At 45.4% G+C, this 24,758-nt stretch overlaps 1 protein-coding gene across 8 annotated transcripts in view; it reads left to right on the forward strand.

Annotated features, from left to right (window-relative positions):
* The window catches only part of Mras (muscle RAS oncogene homolog), a 53,772-nt gene that overhangs the window by 24,822 nt on the left and 4,192 nt on the right, over positions 1-24,758 (forward strand). For 5 of the 8 annotated variants that reach the window (XM_003476744.5, XM_063249065.1, XM_063249066.1 and 2 more), the window contains 3 exons: positions 19,277-19,430; positions 20,568-20,667; positions 24,337-24,416. In XM_003476744.5, coding sequence (XP_003476792.1) covers positions 19,277-19,430; positions 20,568-20,667; positions 24,337-24,416 — 334 coding nt within the window. Of the gene's footprint in view, positions 1-1,575; positions 1,604-19,276; positions 19,431-20,567; positions 20,672-24,336; positions 24,417-24,758 lie in introns of all 8 variants that reach the window. The other 3 variants (XM_005006706.4, XM_063249068.1, XM_063249067.1) reach the window with 3 other exon arrangements.

Consider the following 24,758-nt stretch of genomic DNA (forward strand, 5'->3'; position numbering starts at 1 on the left):
TTTTTTATAAGCATAGTTTATTTGGTAATGGTCCTTTTGAGGGGTGGATCTTGCCTCTCACATTGTGTTTCTAGTTTTACATTTGTATCTCTCAAGTATTGTAAGCAGGGAACTTAACTAGAAATGTGAATTTTCAGGTCTCTACTGATTCAGAAATTCTGATGATGAGGCAATCCATCCAACATACCCGGGCAATGTAAAGTGAGAAATCACTGCTCTAGATTTTTGCTGATTATTATTTTGTATCCCCTGAGTCTTTCTCTTAAACAAAGACTCATTAATCATAGGATGTTGGTCTGGGAAAGGAGCTTTGAACACTGCTGAGATACAAATTTTCTATCAGATATCTGCTTTGCAAATGTTTTTTTCCAGCCTGTGGCTTGTTTTTCTTTCAAAGGCCAGACCTTTTAATTTTGATGAAGTCCAGTTGATCAGTTTGTTCTGTTATGGACTGTACTTTTGGTGTTGCGTCTGAGAAATCTTTGTTTAAAGCAATCACGACAAGTTTTTTTTTTTTTTTTTTCTTATTTCGCCTAGAAGTTTAATGGTTTTACATTTAGGTTTATGATCTATCATGAGTTGACTTTTTAAAAATGTGGCATGAAAAGAGAACAAAATTCGTTTTTCTATGAACAGACATGAAATGATTCCAGAACTATTTGTCGAAAAGACTGTCTTTGCCCTGCAGAGATGCTTCTGTGCTTCTAGTGAAAGTCCACTGCCAATGAAATCTGTTTCTTATCTATTTATCCTAACACCAGTAACACCCTGCCTTGATAACTGCTGCCTTTTAAGTCTTGAAATCAGACAATCTTAAACCTCCAGCTTTGTTCTTTCTCAAAGTCATTTAAACTAATGTAGGTCTTGAGTATTTCAATATGAATTTTTGAACCAGTTGAAATTTTGGATTACCGTTATTGAACCTTTTAACCCATGAATGCAGGACTATATATCTTGCCATTTATTTAGGTTTTTAAAGGCTTCTCTCATCAATTTTATTGTAGCTTTGAGTGTGTAGGTCTTTCACATGTTGTCAGATTTATACCCATATCTTTATTGATGCTGTTATAAATTATTTTTATAGTTTTAATTTTAGTTTTTCCTTGCTTGCTGCTTATGTATACAAATAATCAGTGTTCTATATTAATCTTATAACTGCAGGTTACTCTAGTGGCTTCTTTTAGATTCCACTGGATTTTCTGACTAGGTTAGGTCTGGGATAAAAGCAGTTTTACCACTTCTTTTCTAACCTGGATTTTCTTTTTCTTGCCTTATTTCCTTGACTGCTGAACAGAAGTCCTGGGACTGGGCATCCTTGTTTTGCTCTTAAAGCAGAAGCATTGAGTATAATGTTAGCTGTAGATTTTTTATAGATGCCCTTTATCAGATTGCATAAGTTGCTTTCTATTCCTAGTTTTCCCATAGCTTTTAATCAGGAACGGCTGTTGGATTTTGTCAGATACCTTTTTTGTCTGTACTGAAATAATCATACTGGTTTTCCTTTTATGTTTCATTAATACAATAAATTAATTTCTTTTCCTATTCTCCTCCCTTATCCTGCCTTATTTTGGGGAGAGTGAACCCAGAATATTGCACATGCTAGGTAAGTGCTACCACTGAGCTTTCTCTCTTTCTTTTTTTGAAATAGGGTCTTGCTATATAATTCGGGCTGGCCTTGAGTTCACTGTGTAGTTAAAACTGGCCTCAAACTTGGGGCTGTCCTCCTTCCTCAGCCTCACGTGCTGGAATTACAGGCATATTCTACCATACCAAGCTCTTTTTTTTTTTCTGATGTTAATACAACTTTGTGTCCTGAAGAAAACCCCATTTGATAGTATAGTTTTTTTTTTAAGAATATTGTAGGCTGATTTGCTAAAAATTTTGTTTAGAATTTTTATATCTATGTTCTTGAGGGGTAATTAGTGTGTATTTTTCTTAAAACATCTTTGCCTGCATTTGATATAGTAATGCTGAATAGAATTAAGTTAGAAATTCCCCCAATTCAGTAAAATTGGTATTGTTTCTTCCCTGAATGTTTAGTAGAATTCACCAGACCATCTGGGCCCAGAATTTTCTTTGTAGGAAGGTTTTCTTTTTAATTTAGATTCTATTAGTACATGTCTGTAATATGTAATGATTACATTCATCCTGGAAAGCTGGTGTATGCACAAACACAGCTTAGTGCTTTTCTCATCCCCTCTGCTGTTCTATCTCATGGTAACCTTCTTTTTTGCAAATGATGTCCCTCCCTGTTTCCTATTGTGGGAATGTTTTCAACTACAAATTAAATTTCCTTAATAGATATGGGACTATTTGGATAATCTGTTCTTCGGTGAATTTTGATAGTTTATGGCTTTCAAAAGTTTGTTCATCACAGTTATCATATGCCTTGGCATAAAGTTGTTTACAAAATTCTCCATAGAATCTAGTGATGTCACCTTTTTCATTCCTGATTATTTGCAATTTGTATCTTCTTTTTTTTTCCTGATCGGACTGGTTAGAAATTTATAATTATTATTGATTTTTCTCTGAGAACCAGCTTTTGCATCCATTGATTTTTTTTTCACTTGGTTGCATTGATTTTTCTCTCTTTATTCTTTCCTTTTGTCTACCTATTTTGGTTTAATTTGCTCTTTTCTGTTCTAATTTCTTAAAGTACAAGCTGATGTCATTTATTTGAGACATTTCTTCTTTTCCGTGGCACTCCTTTGGTGCTATAAATCTCTTGTACTCTTTTAGTTGCACCTTACAAATTTTAATATATTGTGTTTTGTTTTCATCTGTTTCATATTCTTTCTACTTTCTCTTTGGATTTGGTCTTTGAATCACAGGTCAGTTAGAGATATATTGTGTCATTTCTAAGTATTTTGAAATTTTCCTTCTAAGTGTGTCAGGGAACTTACATGTATTATTTGAAGTCTTTTTAATTTATTGAGGCTTCTTTTATCCAAACTGTGTTCAGTTTTGGTAAATGTTCTGTGTGAGTGGAAAGAACTTGTATTTTGCTATTGGTGGTGCAGTGTTGACTGTCAGATCAAATTGGCTGATAATGTTTTCTAAATCTTCTACATCTATATTGGTTTTCTGAACATTAGTTCTTTCAACTATTAAGAAAGAGCATACTTAAATTTCAGAGGATAAATGTAGATTTCCCTGTCTTTTTCCTTTTGATTCTGTCAGTTTTTTGTCTCATGCATTATGACACTCTATTATTTAAAGTGCATAAATGTTTAGGACTTATATAGCTTCCGGATGAATTTGCCCTTTAATTATTGTAAAATACTGTTGTCTTTGAGTTTCCCTTCCCTTCACTGCAGCCTGGAAATTCTCAAGACCAGATGGATGCATAGATGCCCTAATTGATTTTGTATCCTATCTCAAGGATCACTGTTCTTTGTTGTTTGACATCTGGTATCTTGAAAATGGTTATTTCATCTGTTTTTTGTTTTTTCCAGGTGAGTAGATAAGTCTAATTCCTATCATTTCAGCTTGACCAGAGACAGAACCAAATCATGCTTTAAAGAAATACAAGCCCATGAACATACACTACTTTAAGGGGTGAATATTGTGCTATGTGAATCATACCTCAATTAAGAAAGCACTACCTTTGAAGGCTTGTCTGAAGCGTAGGACTTTGATCAGTTCCACCAGGAACCAATGTGTTCCCACTTTATAGACTTGACACGTAGTGTTCTCTGTGCTAGAACATTCTTTCTGCAGAAATACTTACTTTGTTTGGGTTTCAACTCAGATGTCTTTTTATCTGCAAGGTCATCCCAGGCCAAACCACACTAGTGTCCCACTACCCTTGACGTTTCTAACCTGCCCAACTTTGTTTTTTAAATTCAACTTCTATATTTCTTTTACTATTGAATGTGTTATATATTTGTTTGAGTTTCCACCCCTCCCCATTAAAATATAAATTTATGAGCATACATGCTTAATTTTATTTACTACAGTATCCCTAGCATCTAGAGTACTGCTGGGCTCATAGCAGATCCTCAGTAAATATTTGTAGGATGAATAAATGAGTGAGGAAATCCAAACAGTATGTGGACAGTCACAGGTCTGGAGTGCTAGCTACATTATTTTCTTTTTTCTAATTGGCATTAAAATAAACATAGAAATATATATATGTAAATACAGACATATAAAATATATATAATTATTAAAATTAAAAACATACACTTATGTACTTTCTAAAATAATTGCATTCATCACCCACTGAAATCTGTACTGCAGTTCAGGATACACTGAGTTAAATAAATGTAAACAAGTCTCTTTACTACAGGATTTATAAGAACCTTTAATGTACAGCTCTGTTGAAGCATTGTCCTCAGAGTTCTCATTTTTATGATACTGGGACTCAGTGGTACCACTGACCTACAATCCTAGTCACCTTTTTAAAATTTTAGATAGAATCTTGTTAAGTTACCCAGGCTGGACTTAATCTTTCAGTCTTCCTGCCTCACCCTCCCAAAGTGCTGGGATTACAGATATGTGCCACCACACCTACCTCCCAAGGCACTGTTTTTTGCACACCATTCTGTGTTTACAGTAAACATTGTAGAAAATATTGCATAATGTATATAAGAGAGTCACACTGCGCCTAGTACTAATTGTAACTCAATATTATTTCTCTTTGCAGCCATGAAAGTTCTTTAAGTTTTTTCTAAGTCCCTTTGGATAATAGTTTCTGGGGGAAGAAAATGTGTGTTTTTTCAAGAGTGATTTTTAGATTTCATGATAACATTTATAGCAATGTCAGCAGAGCGGGGGAAACATGGCCACAGCCTCACTGCAGGAGCACAGATTTTCAGAGCCTTTAATCTGCTATGCAAGTCAGCCCTAATTTGTAGCCCTGTGCACCCAGGCCGACCTCAGAGGTGCACAGTAAGTGCCATGACTAGCTCGCTTCTCTTCTTAGTAAGGTCTTTAGTTAAGAAAGGGAAGACTGGGGAGGGGGGTTAAAAAAAAAAAAGACTTAATATTTTTCAGCTAACTGTTTAGTATGGCTTTTTAAAAAGTGCTGTGTATGTGGGGAGCTTTACTCCAAAGCCTGTTGTGTTGAGGTTTGAGTGTAACCCTGAGCCTTTCTGAGGCCAGCCTTTTCTAGAGTGCTTTGCCATTCTGGGGTGGCGAGGACTTTCCATGAACATCCAGAGCCCTGCCATCCTACCTCACTGGAGGTCACCACTTCTATCCCTTCTAACGGTGCTCAGCCCAGGGGCTGCCCTCTGCCTCGCTCTCCACTCAGGCCCCAGGAGCCACTAAACTCCTTTCTGTCTCACGAATTTGACCACCTGGATGCCTTATCTGAGTGCTCAGTGTGATCATACAGTATCTGTTCTTTTATGACCACCTTATTTACATGGCATAGCATCTCCTAGTTTCACCCATGTTGTACCATGTGCTCGATTTGCTTTTTAAAGCTGAGTAGTATGTTCCATCTATAGTATATAAATAGCATATTTACTTCTATATAATATGATGCATATGGTATAATAGTGAAGTTGACGCTGTATTCCACTATGTATATTTAGCACATACCAGTTACTCATTTATATGCTGATGGACTCTTGGTTATCCCCCAAAAAGGGGATACCCACATTGTAAATAGTGCCGCTGTATACATGGCTATGCAAATGTCTCTTTGAATTCCTGCTTTTACCCCTTTGGGTTTTTTTTTTTTTTATCCTTATTTTTTTTTTGGTATTAGGGATCGAACTCACTTTAGAGTTCTGGTTCACCTCTTTTTTTCTGGAGGGTCAAAGCTGGAAGGCAGCTGAACTCCATGGTGTCATTTTACACCCAAGGAGCCTGAGGTGCTGATGAATAAGTACCTTGCCTAGAGTCACACTTAGCTAGTGGAAACCCCAGCCCTTGGGCTGTTCCTGACCCTGCCAAGCACGTCCTCCATCCTGTAATACTGCCTCCTGCTTTGGCCTAAGCCTTGGGCTTCTAGAGTAGGACATTGGCCAAATTCTCTGCCCACTTAGAATCAAAACAGGTATCTCTGAGCCTCCCCCCACTTGGCTCCCAGCCAGCCTCTGGAACCTGCATGTGTCCTCCATTCCCAGACTACAGCAGGGGACTCAATCTCCGGAGAGCCCTTCTCACCTAGGAGCTCTTACCTGCAGCTCCACAGCCTCTCTGTCCCATCTCTGTCCTGTCTCTGAGCTATCTCCCCAGCAAGGATTCTGTCTTCACAAAGAGCAAAAGCCTGGCTCTTCTTCAGCCTCAGAAGCTGGGACATTTCCACCCTGGCTTCTGCCCAAAACCTCAGACACAAGTGCTCTTGTCTTCTCCAAGGGGCCTGGACCTGGCTTTTCCCCGAACACTTGAATCCACATTTTTTCTGGTGACAGGAGGAGAGAACTTTGGAAGTCAGGGAGGGGAAGTGGAACATTTATTGAGCTCTTGTTTTCTAAGCCAAAGACTTTACCCAGTGGGCATCTACTGTTAGGGCCAACCATTAAGCCACCTTCAGAATGGGCTCTTCCCAGGGTCCCCGAGGAAGAATGGAAAGACTTGTCCCTCTGCCTGCCCTCTATCTCTGGGAGGCAGTGATGTGGGGGGAACTTTCCTGTCCCTGGAGGAGGCAGCATAGTCACTGGCCTGCCAAGATGTACCGAGCCCTACAGCTCCTGCCTTCCTGTTTCTCCTGGCTGCTGCAGCCTTTGCTTCCAGTGCTTCCAGTAGCCTGGAACCTGCTGGAACCTACAAATAGGCAGGGCCTATTCGTAGAACACTTTTCTTCACAGGGAGTCCAGATCTGCTCCCAAATCTCCTTGCCGTTGGCCCTCAGGGCAGTGATAGCAGTTACTACTGGCCAGACTTTCTTTGAAGGCCACATGCCATGGTAAGGTCTTTAATCCTTCATCTCATCCTGCTAGATTGAGATCAGTGAGATGATCATGGGCTCCTAAGACCACAGCCTGCTCGGAGCCACTGTATACACCAGTCCCGCTGAAATGGTTGATAAAATAGTGACATACCTGTACCTTTGGTAAGTTGCTGCTCCTGAAGACCTGTGCCCTCAAGTCCCTTCTCCAGGGAAGTGCATACCTTCTGCCCTGGCACCTGTCTAGTGGTTCCTGGATTAGTGTGACTCACAGGCAAGAGGACTGGGACTCTTCTGAGAAGTGAAATGACATGTTCTAAGTCACACAGCTGATTAGAGCTGTATTCCTTGTGAGCCTGAGCCAGGAGACTCATCCTTTTTCTGTGTACATGGGAGCTGAAGGACCCACAGTCAGCTCCTGGCCACTGGTGAGCTCATGAGGCTGGTCTTAGTGATGGAGGTGTGTGTGGCAGCCCCCAAAGTCTGGGCTCCTTTTAAATTTGTCCATGTTTGTTGCTGACAGACAGGTCGTTTGCCTTCAGAGAGTATGAGGCTGTGATCTAACTTTGGGACTTCATGTGGGACCATTCCTGGAGGTCATGTGACCAGTTTTGGCTGAGCATACCAGCCTGTTGGGTTGGTCTGAGGTCTCACCTCCTTGCCCTCAGGTTGGGTGATATTCCCAGCTCTGGATCTAGGGTTGCCTCTGCTAGCCTGTCCAGCCTGATGACCAGGTATTCTTCTTCCCTTTAGGCAGAGACAGCCTTAGAATGATGACCCTACAGCCCAGGATGAGGGGGTGTCCATGTCCACATTGAATACGTCCTTGTAGCTGTCACAAAGAAAAGGGAAGTTACAAAATGGCTCTTCTTGAACAAAGGGACTTTATCTTTTGCCCACTATTGCATCTGGGATGCCAACCTAGACTTGATATCTTTTAGGTATTTGTTACCTACTGAATGAGTGAGGGGAAAAGCCACCTTACAAGGACATGGCACATGGTAAGCCCCAGTAGATGTAGGATTGCTGCAACTGCTCAAATATGATTTGTATTAACATTTACAAGAGTGGCTTTGTGTTTTTAAGAATAGGGCCCATCACCTGTGCAGTTTAAGGGCCACTGATCCATGCTCCTGTGTCTGGGAAGTCCAAGAGTGAGGCTTAACCCCCAGTCTAGGCTCCCTCTGCTGTGGTGTGTGGATTGGACCCCGAATCTTCTGTACCTGGGGTGTTTCATGCATTCAGTAAATACTTCTAAGTGCCTGCTGAGTACCTGCCTCCCTTGCGGGCTCTGGGGACACTGCTTTCATGAAGCTTGTGTTACATTGCAGGGCCACAGGATGAACAAACATGCAGTGTCAAGAGGTTATAAGGGCTGTGAAGGAGGTCTTTCTGACAAGGTGACACTGGGACAGAGTTCACAGGGAAGAGAGTTCCAGTCCATGAGAAAATTGGGTGCAAAGGCCCTGAGACAAAGTGTGCCTGACCTGTCTGGGAAAGTTGGCATAGTACATGAAGGGAAGGCTGGCTAGAGGCAGGAAGGCAGGCTGGATGGGGCCGAATTCACGTGGCCTTGAAGAAAAGTAAGCATGGAGGGTCTTGAGCAGAGGAGGGACATGATCTGACTGATATTTTAAAGCTTCCTCTGGCTCTCTGGTATATAGAGCAGTTCATAGGGGAACCAGGGCAAAGTCAAGCTAGTGAACAGGCTGTGACCAGGGCACTGGGGAGGAAGTGGTAAGAAGAGGTGGATTCTGGGTACACTTTGAAGGAAGCAATCTAAGATTTGTGTTGGAGCGTATGAGAGGGGGTAGGGGAAGAGGGAGTCTGGTACAACTGGGAGAAAAGAGTTACGTTTATCAAGATTAGGAAGACTGGTGAGAAGTAAGCTTGGGGGAAATCAAAAGTCTAATTTTGGGCAGATAAGCATGAGCTGCTTTTCCTGCATACCAGTAGAAGTCAAGGAAACAGCTGAATGTCTGAGCCTGGAGCAGGGGACTTAAGTGGGCTGAGAGGCAAATCTGGGAGGTGGCAAGGAAAGCCACAGACAAGAGATTGCCAAGGAAGGGAATGGTTAGAGAAGGAGGCACCAGCATCTAGAGCAGCGACGGCGAACCTTTCAGAGCTTTCAGTAACACGGCCCACTGTGGCATATATGCCATAGGTTTGCCGCCATGACCTAGAGGCAGAGGACAGGAGGGTATAGAGAACCAGCCTCTGTGGTAGCAGGAGAACAGAGAGGGTGAGATCCATGGGCAAGGGAAGGAGGCACTCCACACAGGAGGGGACCGTCAGCCGCATCATGTGCTGGGATGGTGGAGGACGCCTGTTGGGTTAGTAAAGCAGAGATCTTTGGTGACTTGACATGGTCACCGTTTGGTAGAGTGGTTGGGAATGAAAGTCTCCTTAGAGTGGATTAGAGAGAGTGGAAAAAATGGTGGACAGGAAGGGAATAGTGCTATGAAAAATAGAGAAACAGGATGTGAGATCATGGGGTGAGGTTTCTCGTTTTTAATGATTTTATTTAAGATGAAAGAAAGCGTAGCATGTTTAAATACTGATGAAAATAAACCAATGGGGAGAGAAAAGGCTGCTGCTGAATAGCAAGGGGACATCGATAGCAGCAGTGTCTTGCAAGAGATAGGAGCCAGTGCCCAGCCAGAGGGATGGTCTTCGACAGTCAGGGCCAGTCATCCACCATCATTAGAGGGCAGGCGAGTATTCAGGGAAGGGAGGGAGGTTGACACTTTCACTCATAATTTTTCCACCGAGATATATAATGATATGTAATAGTCACATGTTCAGTTTGGTAGATTTTAGAATGTTTAAGAAGTTGTGCTACCACAAATTGCTGATGGATCCACAAATCAGTAATCACTAGAATCACCACTGTCTAAATTCCTGAACTTTTTTATCACCACTCCAAAAATTGCCCATTCCCATGCCCATGAGCAGTCAGTCCCGGAACCAACTAACCCCTGCTTTTATGGGTTTGTCTGGTGTTTTGTGATTTTTTTCATTTAGCATAATGTCTTCAAAGCTTATATTATAGTGTTACAGCTTTCTTTTTGTGTGTGAATGATATCCCAGAACACAGATACACCACATTTTGGTTATTCTTTCATCAGATAATGAGCAGTAGAATTGTTGACTCCAATGAATAATATTACCGTGAACATATATGTGTGAGTTTTCGTGTAAATTTACGTTTTCAGATCTCTGGAGCGTATCCTAGGCACAGAATTGCAGAATGGTATATTTAATATTTTGGGGAATTACCAAGCTGTTTTCCGAAGTGGCTGCAACAGAGAATAACACGAAGCTAGAGGCTTGGCTTCCAACCCCGCAAATACCTCCCAGCCACTCTGGGAGGCCATTGTATATTCTTACCAGCAGTTCCCAGCAGCGCCTCCAAGATGGGCTTATGTGAGGAGGAAGCCTGTGGAGATTCTTTCCTGCTGGGCCTCTGCTTCAGGTCAGCTTAGAGCAGAGGCCTGGAGGAGGAGACCGGGCAGTGATTATGTCACTGCCTGGGGAAAACAGGATGCCTGGAGAAGGCTGTATGAGAGCCATTGAGTGTTCTAAAAGCCCTGGAAGTTGGTGCAACGACTTTAAAGAAAGCCCTACCAACATGGCCAGGAGTCTTCTCCAGGCACATTTGGCCAGCCTGCAGCAGGAATGGAGGACTGGAGTGTGGCATAACCCCCTGGGGTGGGTGTAGGAAGCACAGCCTCCAGACCCTCAGCTTCCAGCTCTGCCAGTGTCAGGTATTCCGTCCTCACTCTTTCTTCTTCAGGCCTTGGGGACACAGCTGCCAGGCAGCCGAACAAGGCTGGACTCGGATAGGCTGGGTTCAGTCCTGCATTTGCGCTCATTAGCAGCATGTGCCCAAACAGCTCCTGGCCTTGCCCTGCCTCAGTTTCTCCATTGTAAGGGGCTGGCCTCCCACAGTGGCTGGGAGGTGTTCATGGCGTTGGAGCCAAGGCTCTGCCTCCCTGTTTCTGTCTACTGCCGGCCCTGCACCCTCAGGCACCTGTCTATTCTGCAGTGCTGGTTACAGCCCCGAGGCCATGTTGCTCTCTCTGCCATTTCTTTCTTTCTTTCTTTTTTTTATTTTAAAGAGAATAAAACTAAGCAAAATAAAACAATAAAGCCAATCAAAACAAGACAGTGTAAGTGCCACAGGATTTCAAAACAAGATAATAGGAAATCAACAATATTTACCGTAATGCTTCTTGTTGTTTTCAAAATAGCTGCCAATACCTTCAGACATAGTAAAATCAAACAAAACAGAACAAAATAGAACCAATAAAAACAAAACAATAAATGCAATACAGGACTTCAGAACAAAATGATAGTAACTCCAAAATGGCTACCATAATTATGTCTTGTTATCTTTGAAATAGTTGCCCATAGCATTGGATATAACAAAATCAAACAAGATAAAACAGAATCAAACCAAACCAAACCAAACCAAACAGAATGATACAAGATTTAGAAACAAGATAATAGGGAATTAACAATGGCCACTACCTTCAGGAGGACATTAATTTCCCCCCAGATGCTACATTGCATATTGTTGTCCTCTGGACAGATGATCAGACTACTGGCTTTCAGCCTACAAATGCAGTGAAACACTAAACACTGCAAGCATTAAATTGTATTTTACCTCACTAGCCATCATTACAGCCTGTGTTTCTATGGATCAGCCGGTTGCTTATAGGCACAGCAGGGGTGGGGGTGGGAGGAACATTGGCTCTTCTTATCTCCCTGTCCATGCTCCGAAAGGGGCTGGTGTCTGACTCCCCCAGTCAGCCCATGCATGGTGCCGACTCACAGGAGGTCTTAGCTTCTTGTTAACTTCTTGTTCTCCTCCCCTCTCTGCCATTTCTTTCTCCTCCTTCTCCTGGCTGAGAACACTGGAGTATCAGGGATATTCCTGCCTTCTCAAGGACCCATCATCCTCCGTATGTGCAGTTTGCACACTGACATTGGGATTGTGGACTCATTAAAACGTATCCCAAGCCCTCCTCACTGCTTTCCCCACAGCTGTAGCCATCTGGCCTTGAGAACCATCTGGCATTGCCAGAGCTGATGGCCTCTGTTTTGCCCCTCATGTTGTTCTTAAGTCATTGTGCTGAGCAGGTTGGAGCTGCTGCCAGAGGGACTCTTCTTCCTCCATTGCAGGGAGCCGCTGGCGCCTCTAGAGGGCTTTTAGCTCCTCCTGTGGAGAGTCCCAAGACGCCTGGCTTTCTGTACCCTGACAGCACTTTAGGGAAGTCAAAACAAAAACAAAAACAAAAAAAAACCCCCGCGCTTTGGGAACATCGCATGGTACAGACATCCAGGCCCGCCCACTCCACTTACCACACATCCTTGCCCAGAAAAGGAGTGAGGATTAAAGCAGGAAGGAGTCCTCATCGCTACCTGTGCTCAACTTGGCAACATTATTTTAATCTAATTTATTCCTAGGAAGTGCACAGGCTTACCCACTTAAATGTCCTATAAATGGATGTGATCATTCTTCCTTTCTACAGTGGATGCTGGGATTAGAAGTGGGTAGAAATTTCTGGCATGTTCCTTAATGGCATGTTATCTCTAGGAATTATTATCTCATGTATTTTATATTCTGGAACCCTTGTTTCACCCTGAAAAGTCCACTGAAAATTAAAAAGGCAGATTTTAGTGATTTCCCTTAAAGCTGGAGCAGGCTGCTTTAACACAGCTATTTCCTGTAGCATGCACGTGATTTGTCTCGTCATGCTGCTTGCATTTTGGAGCCCTCATTAGGTGCCAAAGCTTTTGGGAGGCCCAGGGAAGTGAATGCCAGGCACCTACTCTTTGGGACTATACCACATGATGCAGAGCTGAGCCAGAGGCAGAAACATGGGGGAAGAGATGGCACAGGAAATAGAAAGCATTCATGGATAGAGGTCAGAAGCTGAGACCACTTCTGAGGACAACCTGAGGTGAAAGACACTGGGATGTTTTGAAGAGAGGAGAACAAGCTGCCAGATTTGCTTTGCTTTGCTCCCTCCCCTCTTCTCTCCTACCCTTCCTCCCCTCCCCTCCCCTCCCCTCCCCTTCCCTCCCCTCCTTTTCTTTTTCAGCACTGGGAATTGAACCCAAGCCTTTGCACTGAGATACTTCCTCAGACCTTCATTATTTTTTATTTTGAGACAGGGTCTTGCTAACTCACTAAGTTGCTTAAACTGGATTCCAACTTGCCTCAGCCTCCCAGAGTTCTGTTATCCTTTCTTTTTTTTTTTTTTTTCCGGTACCGGGATCCAACTCACGACCCCCTGCTTGCAAGGCAGGTACTTATGCCGCTGAGCTAAATCCCCAGCCCCACCTCCCAGAGTTCTGATACGAATTATGTGCCACCATGACAGGTTGGACAGGCTTTCAGGGTAGAAGTGACAGCTTGAAATCAAGACTCAGCCCAGCTGGTTCTTGGTGGTCCTCTAGCGGGAGAAGGAAGAGGCTGAGGAGGAGCAGGAAGAGGAGGAGGAGGAGGAGGAGGAGGAAGAACTGCCTTGATAGTCACACAAGGGCCCGGCTGGTGTCCTCTTCAGGTTGGCAGCGGCCTTCCTGGGACCTCCTCCTGTGCTAGCCTGTGGGGCTTGGCCTCTGAAATCCACCAGACCCAAGGGCAGTCCCTTCTTAATCCTCCCCTGCAGTACTGCTATAACCTCTAGAACCTCTTTCTCTCTCCTACACACAAACACACACACACACACACACACACACACACACACACACGCACACGCGCGCATGCTGGCAGAAAACCTCTTTTCTCTAGAGATTTCTTTCCCATCTTTGTCATCATGGTCTGGGAAATTTATATTTGTAATCCCATGGAAACATTGAAACTCCATTGAGTTAATTTCAATCTGCCACTTCCAGTGCCACCTTCCAGTGGCAAAAATAAAGACACTAATACATATTTATAATTATGGGGAGCCAAGGGATCTGGCCCAGATGAAGGTTTAACAAAAAAAGGCCTCTACCTAAGGCCTACCCTGGACTTTATTGATTCGTGCAAAAGGGAGTGGCTTGTGGGTGAGTGACTGTGAGGATTGTGGGCAATATGTGAGTCCTGTGAGCTGGGCTATGTAGGGGACCTGAAAGCACCTGTGCAATATGCAGACAGAAGGATAAGCAGAAAGGCCAACCTGCATAACACAATTGAGGTGGCATTGAATGTTCAGATGGCAGTGCTTCAGCTCTGATGTGTAAACTTTTCTGCTTTGGGAAGTCGTAGCCTCTTATCTTGAGGTTTGAACCCAGGTGACAGCCCTGGAGTGGTGGCTCTGCATCCCACCGGGCTCAAACATGGTTTCATGGAAGTCACAGGGCAGGGAAGCAGCAACTGTCATCTGTCGCCTAGTTTCAGAGATTATGCATGGGCATCTCAGCAGGCCCTGTTTACATCGCTTAGAGCCAACTGAAGGGAAGAAGAAATAGCTTAACTAGCCCTGTACATATTAGTACATGGAGCTAGGGCCAGGTTTGGCCAAAATGGAGATAATTGCCCTGTGTTAAGGACAGTCATCCAGGTAGTCCTCCACATCTCTCCACAGTGACTAATGCTTTCTGTCTCTAGAATCCTCCTACCTTCATAACATCAGGCATGGGGAACACAGGTGGATTCTTAGTGTCTCAGTAGCATAGCTGCCTGCTACTCTCAACCTTTAAAAATACATATATCTTAAAATAACATTCCTTGGTCACATGACTTCAGCACTTTTTTCTGACTTCTATTATTAGTACACATTGATTAGCACATAATGATCACATTCACTAGAGAATTGTTACATGTACATAATACATTTCAGTTTTTTCCCCTTGTCTTTACCCCCCTACTTTTATTTAACACATTATAAAGTTAATTAACATATATACAGATTGAAAAACAGGCTAATAGGCCAAAGAACATATAAACCATGTGAGGCAGTTGTACTAAGTCAAGGTACACTGGACTTCAGCATTTCTTGAAGCTTGTATCTTTTCCCGTTATAAATATGCTGTCTTTTTCCTGTTTAATTATTTAGCCTTGAATTCTACTTTGTGGATGCTTTTTTGTTTGGTTAGCCCAAGGCTAGTGTATTCTTTTTTTATCCTTCACTTTTCATCTTTTCTGTCCTTTAGCTAACAAATGGATTTAGTATTTAGTATCTACTTTTAATAGGTGAATTTAACCCACTTGCATTTATTGTGTTTAGTAGTAGATTTATTTCTTCCAGATTATTTAATGTTTCCGTTTTCTGCTGGGGTTTTTTTGTTTTCTCAGGTTTATTCTTGCCCTTTGTTGAATTGATCCCATTTTGTTCTCTTCTTGCTCTCCTTATTGATTAGGAAGTTCAGTGTTTTGTTGCTTCTTCAAATGGTTGTGGTACAAAAGTGCGTATACACTCAGGACTTTCTGTCAGTATCAGGTTGTAATCAAGATCTTTAGTCTCTCCTCAAATAAAGTATATTCAACCCAGGTATTCCCCTTCTGTGTATCTCCCCAGAATGATTGAAAAACATCACACCACAGTGACATATGTGAAACCATAAGGTTCAAAATATACAATAGTCACTGTGAAATGGAAGGAAACTCTTTAATAAAAAGAAGAAACTAAGATAGGAGAAAAGAGAAAGGATAGTAGGGAAAAGAAAAAAAGTGCAAGTTAGTTATACCATTAGTGTTACTTAGTTCACTGAATAGGAAAGGTTGTGCTAATATTGATTGAAGTAATTTTTATGCCCATATTTTGTACTTGAGTGACTAAAGATAATGTTGTGTAATTTATTAACATTTGTTACTTTTTCATTATTTTGTTGTGAAAATTTGTTTTACCTTTTCTTCTTAATATTAATAAATAAAGTAATAAAAAATTTTTTTAAAAATTAAAAATAAATAAATAAATAAAGTATAAACTTCAGTACAGACAGAGTACCGCTTTTCCATTAGCAAGATAGGGGTATCATATTACAACCAGGAATGTTCCAGATCAGAGTTTTTCAGATTTTAGAATATTTACATAGATTTTACTAGTTGAACATCCATAATCCAAAACTCCAAAAATCAAAACATTCCAATATTCGAAACGTTTTCAGTCACGTTGGCATATAAAAAGTTTTAGACTTCAGAGAATTTCAGACTTTAAATTTTTAGATTCTCCAACCCATACTCACTTAACTTTTTCCTGGCCTCTTCCCTCAGACATGGATCCTCATAGATTTTAGTTCTAAGTTGTTACCTATTACCTTTAAATTGTACAACATTTATTTAAACTTAACTCATGTTTTGCTATTCTCTTTGTTTACTACTGTTCCCATAAACCACTTATTTCATGGATTTGTTTTTTACTTTGCTGAAGTACATCCTTCGATAATTCTTTTAGAAAACATGGGTTATATATTTCTAAGACTGTCAGTGTCAAAAATGACCGTTTTCCTTTCCAGAGGGTCCATTTTTACTCTCAACTTCCTATTGAGCTGCTTTTTTTTTTTGGTAATCCAGGCTGGCCTCCAACTTGCAGCAATCCTCCTGCTTCAGCCTCCTGAGTGCTGGGGTTACAGGCATGTGCCACCACGTCTGGCTTTTAAAATTTTAAAATGATCATGTTTGTAAAACTTAGACTTTAGATTGTCTAGTTTTGTTTTAGTTATATGTACCTTCAACATCTTTAACTATATTACTTACAACCCTACCTTAAAGTCTTCTGCTATCGAATGCAGGCCGTCTCATCCACACATCAGCCAGATTGATTCCATTTTCATCTGTCTCACTGATTACAGTTCTGAGTGTGATTTATTGGGGTGGGGGGACTCCAGGAGGCATCTGGTTGAATTATAGTCTTCCTGTTTCTCTGTCACCCCGTTGTGCTCCCCACCTTGCTACGGCTCCTGTCTTCATATATCCAGATGAAAGCACTCTGGGATATCAGCGCCGTAAGGACCAAGGGTCCTGGAGTCTGCTTCTCATTTCCTACTTGACACTGAGGCCCAGGGAGTGAGACAGACGGCCACAGCTGCTCTCATGTCTTGGGTCCGCATCACTTGCCCTTTGAAAGTGTGGAAGAATGGGCAGGGCTGGGCACCAATGTGGCTGTGTGAGCAGCTCGCTCTCGAGGTTTGTCTAACGTACCTGTCTGAGGAGATGTGGAGTCCTGGGTCCTTGGGTAGCTGACCCCATGGCATTCTTTACCATCCACCCGTGGACATTCAACATCCCCACCTCTCACCCCTCTTTTCTTCTCAGACTGACTGAAGTGTTAAATTGAAGTCCCATAGAAGGGTCTGCTGAACTCTGCAGGCCATGTCAAAAATCTGAGCCCACTGACCCATTTGTCCAGTCAGTTCTTCTGGCCAGGACCCAGGAGCGTTCTTAGGGCCATTTCAGAACCTGGCTGGCATCTGGTCACTGCTCCCAGATTCCCCGGGCTTTCGGTTCTCCATTTTGTCTCCCCTGGATTACTACACGTACTTCCTGACTGGATCCCCCACTTCCACGCATGGCTGCTTTCTTTCCAGCAACCAGAATGGGCTTTTCACATTGTCCTCTGGGTTATGCCATTCTTTGCCCAGGTTCCAGTTGCCCATCTTGCTTAGGGTGATGTAAACCTCAGTCAGGGTAGCAGCCTCTGTTGACCTTCCCGTCATTCTCTGGGCTTCTCCTCAGCCCATCGGGCCTGACCTGGGTCACCTGCACCTCTGACCCTTTGCTGTTAGTGTCCCCTCTCTGACTGGAGTGCTCTTCCCTGTGTCACCTGGCTCTCCCTTCTCCATGTCTAGTTGCTGCTCAGTGACCTCCTGAGAGATGCCTACTTTCCCTGTTTAAAATGCTGCCAGCTTCTGCCAGTGACCCGCTGACTGGCCCTGTTCTTCATAGTAGGCATTTACTCAGCCTGAAGTTGAATCAGCCATTCATTTGTCTGTCTCTCTGCTAGATTACAAGTCCTGCAAGAGCAAGGATTCTGCCTTATACCTTGTCTCCACAGGGCCTAGACCCTTCCTGGCACATAGAAGGCACTCGGATGTTAAATGAATGGACAAAATTGCTTAGACTTTGCAATTTACTCACTTAAGTCCACTTTGGGTACTTTTCGGTTCAGGCCCAAATAGGTGACTCACACAGACCAGGTTCCTGCTTCTGGGAGCCAACAGCCTAGTGGCAGAGGTACAGGGGGCAGTTATGTGGCAGCAAGGAGCATGTCTGAGAGGGTTGGTGTAGAGCAGGGAGATTCCTGGGAATCAGCCAGCAAAATACTGCACCGGCATTCGCTGAGACAAGAGGAGCGGGTGGGCAGCAGTGTGGTCAAAGGGAGGAGTCCCAGGCCAACGGTAGAGAGAAGCTCTGAGTGAGGGTGGCAGCTTTCTCACAGCAGGTACAGCTCCAGGGCTCCCAGCCCCGTTCGGAGGGCACTATGCATATTAACTTAAATGGCTGTCCTCATTTTAGGAAATGCAGGCACAGAGAAGGGAGCCTGCCCAGGGTCACATCCCAGAAAGAGTGAACTGGACTCAGCACAGTAGTCTGGCTTCACACTGGCTCTTACTGGTTCCACTGCCTCCAGGGAGAGGGAGCAGTTGGGTCTGGTCAGAGAGTGGTGTGAGTTGAGAAGGTGGAAGGGAGGCCAGATGGGCAGCAGGGGTGTGGAGCATGCCGCAGGGTCAGGCTTCTGCTTGGTGGGGCTGAAGCTGCAGCCCTGCACTGCTGAAGGGTGATCCTGGCTGTGGCTGCTGTCTCTCTGATCTCTGAGGCCAGCAGGGTGAGCACTTTATCCCAGCAGGAGGAAAAGAGCATCAGGGGCCTGGGGATGGCGGTGGTGTGGAGGAAAGGACCTTTGCCTCCTTCCCCTAGATGCCCCTGGTCCCTGCCCCAGTTCTCCTTTCTTGCCTAGGAGCTGAGGGACCCTGAATGCTGAGGGCCAGGCCTTCCCTCTGGCTCACCTAGTGTCTGTCCATACAGGGGCCAGGGCCCCTTCTAGCCACATGACCTCTTCAGGGCTCTCTCAGCCTCCTCTACAAACATGCACTTCCTCAGGGTACAGGGTGGAGGCATTCTTTCCATTTAACAGGAGGAGATGGAGCTCAGAGTTAGTAACTTCCCTAAGAATCCCCAGCTATGAAGGCCTCTGCATGGGTGGGAGCCTATTTCTGGGGACTTAGTGAAAGCTGAGCATGGCCTCAGGGTAGGCTGAGTAAATACCTACTACGAGCATGGCCTCAGGGTTCGCCTGTGACTCAAAATTGAGGCATAGTGAGCACCAGGCCGAAGCTGAGCTGTACACTGAAGGAGCCGAGCCCCACAGGGGCCCTCACATGGCATCCCCAGGGAAATGGCACAGCCACAATGAGGACAGCAGCATCTTGGGGTCTGAAGGCCTCGGAGGCCCCTGCTGGTGCAAGGCAGCCCCTGAGTGGCCTTTCCTTCCCCAGTGCTGGACACGGCTGGGCAGGAGGAGTTCAGTGCCATGCGGGAGCAGTACATGCGTACGGGGGACGGCTTCCTCATCGTCTACTCCGTCACTGACAAAGCCAGCTTTGAGCATGTGGACCGCTTCCACCAGCTCATCCTGCGTGTCAAGGACAGGTGAGAGCGGTGGGCTGGGCCTTCCTACTCCTGGCCCACAGGACCGCTGGTCTACCTCTGCCTCGGAGACCCCAACAGGAAGCTGGGGCGGGGAACCCATAGCCCAATTCTCCAGCCCTGTTGGTTCCTCCCATGCCTCTGTTTCTTCCTTTGGTGGCAGTCTGCTTCCAAGGCTCCAAGGGACCATCTCCTGCCTAACTCCATAAACTGTCCCCTCAGCCAAGCGATGGTAGGTGATATCTTTGTTTTCTAACTCCAACCTAACTAAATTATATTATGTGCAAAACAAAAATGAACTTTCTCCCCATAATAGGTTATTGGCCAAATGATGTTTGTGAGGGCTGTCTTTTCTTGCATTGTATAGAACAGTTAAATAGTTTGGAGCTTGTTTTAATGCAACTCATAATGTTGGTTGGCTGTCAAATAGGAAATGTAAAGAAAATAAAAGGGCAAGCCAACAGGAAAACAGCAATCTTTGAACAGATTCCAGCAAAGACCAAAAAATTCAATTAACATCTACTCCAAAGGAAAAAGGGTTAATAACCTTACCAGTAAAGGGACACACACATACACACACACACACACCCCTTCAATAGAGTAATGTGAACTATACCCCTGAAGAGATGCAAAGATACAAATATATGAAAGAGAGCATAAAATAACCAAGTTGTGGGAAAATATTTAATTTCATTGCTAATCAAAGAAGGGTAAGGAAAGTAATATAATACCATCCTTCACCTATAAAACTGCATTTTAGTGAAAATATCCAGTGCCTACACAGACATCATGAGATGACTTCTCATTCAATTTGGATGCTAATTTGGGCACAGAATCTCAATTTTGGATCCCACTCTTCCTTTGTGGGGCGCCTTGTTTTGCCGCCATTGACCATGTGCTTGTGCTGTACCAGACCCTGCCCTTCATGAATCGTCGCTGAACGCTGCCGGTTTGGCACAGCAGAGGATGGAGTGAGGGGGGTGGGCCTCTGGTCCAAGCCTTTAGCTCTTCACTGTGTCCCGTGGCTCTCCCCTCTCCATGTGTTATGCTGTGTGTTATCTGCATGCGGTAAGTGTGGCTGCACACCATAAGCAGACAAGGGGGTGGATGGCTTCACACAGTTGCTGTTTTTCCTCCCAGGGAATCATTCCCAATGGTCCTCGTGGCCAACAAGGTTGATCTGATGCACCTGAGGAAGATCACGAGGGAGCAAGGAAAAGAAATGGCGACCAAACACAATGTAGGTGTGTGTGTGTGTGTGTGTGTGTGTGTGTGTGTGTGTGTGTAAAGTGTGATGGTGGGATATTTCCAAAACAGAGACAGACATCTTTCCAGTTATTAGGAGCCCCTGAAGGCTGTGGGATGAGCCCTGATCCACCCGGGCTCAGCCCAGACTCTGGAGAGGACACGGCTTCTGTCCACAGCTGAGCCAGCACCTGGCTTTGAGTCTAAGGCGTCAGCTCTCTCGCTGAGCCCTGCCCTGTGCCCTACCCTGCTCTGTGCCGGGCATCACGCCAGAGGAGCACATGTGCATGTTATTTGCCCCTCACAGACACACCAGTGGGAGGAACAGTTATCCCCTTTCACAAGTGATCACACTGGGGTTGCCCCAGGCTACGTTGTGAGCATCAGCAGACATCTTAGTTTTTCTAGTTCATTGTGATCCCCTCTCCCTCTGGTTGATGTTGAATGGGTGTCTACCTCCCCCTACCACACTGGCACAGTCCCTGGCCTCCTGGTTGGTTATATGCAAGGCTTCTCAACCTGCTGGGACGTTTGCTTTCAGGCCGCCCCTGCCCCCTGCCCAGCAGTTCACTCTGCACTCAGAGGAAGGAGCGTGCTATTGTCGATTCTGCAGGTCTCTCCCTTCTGTTTGTCCACTTGTTCATTCATTTCATTGGCCCTGGGAAAAATTAATCCCTACCTCACGGTGACATACAGTAAATAAAGCTAATTAGACTTCATCCAAAGGTGACATGAGCTATGGAAAGAAGCAAATCAGGGAAGGGGAACAGGGATGTGGAGGGCAGGGGGATGCTCTCTGAATGACGTGGGCAGAGGAAGCTTCTGGAAGGGTCTGTTGCAGCCAGAACTTAAGGGAATGAGCCATGCAGATATCTTGGGAGAGATCATTGTTATCAGTGGGAATAATCCATGCAAAGGCCCTGAGTTGGGAGTTTGCAGAGCAGCAAGGAGGCTGAGCACATCAAGCAGGAGGGGTTGAGCAGGAGGAGGTGAGGCCAGAGAGGTGGCTTTAGGCCTTATGGGCTTTCACTAGCATGAGGAGGGAAAACGCTGGAGGGTTCAGAGGAGCAGCCTCATGGTCTGACCACATCTGAGCACCTCTGTGGTGATCAGGTGGGGAACAGTTCACAGGGAGCAAGACTGAGCACATGGAGCACGAAGAGACAGGTAGGGGCTGCTGCAGGGTCCACGTGAGTGGTGCTCGTGAGGGTGGGAGGAAGCAGTGGATTCCAGCTGGCATAAGCACTGTCAGCAGACCAGCGGGCACTGGGTCAGTGAGTGGGGGAGGACAGCAGGAGGAGATGTGTAGGGAGGGACCGGAAGCTGGTTTGGGGTCTCATTCCCTGTTGGTGGCAAATGGAGGAGCCATGACAGAATTCTGACAGCCCAGTCTGGAGGTTAAGATCAGAAATCATCATCTGGTGATGGAATTTTAAGCCATGAAGGGGTGGGGGAAGAAGAGAGCATGGGAGAATGGAGGTGTGGAAGGAGTCCTGGGGTTGAGGACAGGGACGCTTCACTGTTGTGGATGTGGGGAGATCAAGAAGGATCAGCAGGAAGGACTGAGTGGTCAGTGATGTCCGAGGCTCAGAGCGGCTATCTGGGAGCTGAGGGAAGACAATGCCTCCCTCCCACAGCAGGGATGAGTCAAGTAAGGCAGGGCCAATCCAGGAGCTGACCTCAGAGGTTGGGATCAGAAACGGGTGTGGTGGGAATGTGCAGGGCACCTGCTGTCCTGAACAGAGGTGGGTCTGAGGTGCCATTTGCATTTCATTCTTGGGCTCCTTTATCACAGCTGGTCCCTCCTCAGACCTGAGGAGGGTTTGCTAAGTGCTTCTCCTTGGGCGTGCAGAGGGTTTTCCATCTCAGAAGCTCTGGGTGGGTAAGGAACTGCTCTGACAGCAGATCAAAAGGAAAGAGACACAGGAGCCTCTGGGGACTCATGGCTGGCAAGTGCTACCTCCTCACCAGGGCAAAGGTCTCTAATCACTCTACCTGATACTGTTCTCTCCACATAAAATGCTGCCACCTCATTTGTTGTTTGACCAAGTGATCTGGCATGCTGCTATCAGTGACATCTAGCTATTGCTCATGAGGCGTTCCAACATACATTCCTCTTCAGCGATCCAACATACGTCCTCCCGCCTAATGCAGAAGATGATATTTCCTGGTCCTTTGGTGGAGTTTAGTGGTGCTATTTAGAGTTTCCCTTAGGTGAGGTCCTGTTGCTTATAAACTGCAGAAGTTCCAAGATAGTGCACATCAGTTTTTCTTCACTAGTGGAAGCAGAAACCCCAGAAAAAAAGGTAGACGGTGTCTGGGTACCTGGGCAATAACACAGCTCATCTCCTTCTGAGCCATGGGGTGGAAACACAGGCAGCAGTAGCCTGAGACTGCTGGAAGCAGAGCTTACCGAGCTGGCAGGAGTACAGGACACAGATGGCTCCATGCAGGTTGCAGGTACACTATAGGTGCTTTCCTACTGGTCCCTGGTGTGCACAGGGTGGCACATTGTCTTGATCCACACAGATACCTACTGCTCTAGGCACGGTCCCCAGCTGGAAGAGGCCCCAGAGCTGAGCTCCACAACCCTGGCTGTCCGTGGGAAGCCAGGCTGGGCACTGGAACTTGTACCTGTTTAAGACACTAGACACAGAGGCCCTGCTGGTGTGTCGCAGAGCTCTGGCTCCCCACTGCAGAACAGGGATGTGCTCTCACCTTGCAGGTTAACATGAGGCTGCAGCTAGGCAGGGTGGCTGAGGCCCAAGCAGCCAAGTAGCCCACAGTGGCACAGCCTGCAGCCCCAGGCATTTCCCTCTCAGGGTTATTGGAACCTCAAATGCTGGTCCACTGAAGATGTCAAAGGCCGGAGCTGTGCCCTTTGTGTCTGTCAGCTCCATCAGCCCCGGGCTTGAAGCCACACCAGTGTGAACAATCTGACTTACTTCCCCCAGGGATCACTGACTATACGTGCTGGACAGTGCTTTCTAGTACTGTACACACCTCTAAAATGACAACTTGGTCACCCTTCTCCAGTGCAGCCAAAGAGTCAGGATGGGATGTGGCCTGGGGGGTCACGTCAACCACAGTGCCCACATGAACTCCCCCCCCCCCCGACCATGCAGTGATTCCTCAGCATTATTCTTGTATAAACCTGGCTGGGCTCCCAGCTCACATACAGGCCAAGCCAAAGCTGACCCTGGCATGCGCATCATGGGTGGGGCTGGCATAGACTGGACAGGGTCACCCCAGGTCAGAATGCTCACAGTCCAGCCTCTCTAAACCTTTCCCTGTGTGTCTACTCCAGAGGGGGCAGAAAGAGGATAAGAAAAATGGACCTCGGCAAGAAAAATGAATCAAAGTGTATCTCAGTAACAATCTTTAGTCTCTGGATATATAAAAAGATCATTTTATTCTATTTTTAGGTAGCTGTTAAATATCTCTGTGACTAGAGGACAAGAGAGAATTTGAAAAACCCATTAGTAAAACTTTCCAATCTTAAAGAGCAGAAAGAAGCCACCAAAGGAGGTTTGAGGTTCCTGGGGGCCAGGGGCTGTGAAACCATGTAGGTTCCTCAGAGTATCTAGAGCTCATGGCCGTGGGGGTGGAACAGGGCTTCGTGGAGCTCGGTGCCACTCTGACAGAGCTGAGCTTTGCCTTCCAGATTCCTTACATAGAAACCAGTGCCAAGGACCCGCCTCTCAACGTGGACAAGGCCTTCCACGACCTCGTTAGAGTCATCAGGTGAGCACTGCACCCTCCTGGCACAGGGCTCCACAGAGTGGCTCAGCCAGGCTGCGGCTGGAGGGCTGCAGGGGTGCAGCTGTCATCCTGAGCTGGTCAAGTCCTCTTTCACCATTTATTACACTTCCTTCCATTTCTTTCCCCTGCACTTTCCATCTCCTTGCAGCTACCCTAGCCATGTGTGGGTTTGTGGGTGAGGTTGCTGGGCCCCTAAGTGGAGACACCCCTCCGGATAAATAGACATGATTTCTGCCCAGGGCAGCGCCAGAGGGGCACAAGGTGGTGGAAAACTTGCCCACCTCAGGATTTTCCTCTTGTGAAGCTTTCGGTGCTTGTAACATG

This window comes from Cavia porcellus, unplaced genomic scaffold, assembly GCF_034190915.1.
Source record: "Cavia porcellus strain 051 isolate PalLab524CR breed Dunkin Hartley unplaced genomic scaffold, mCavPor4.1 scaffold_5, whole genome shotgun sequence".
In the NCBI taxonomy this organism is placed as follows: Eukaryota; Metazoa; Chordata; class Mammalia; order Rodentia; family Caviidae; genus Cavia; species Cavia porcellus.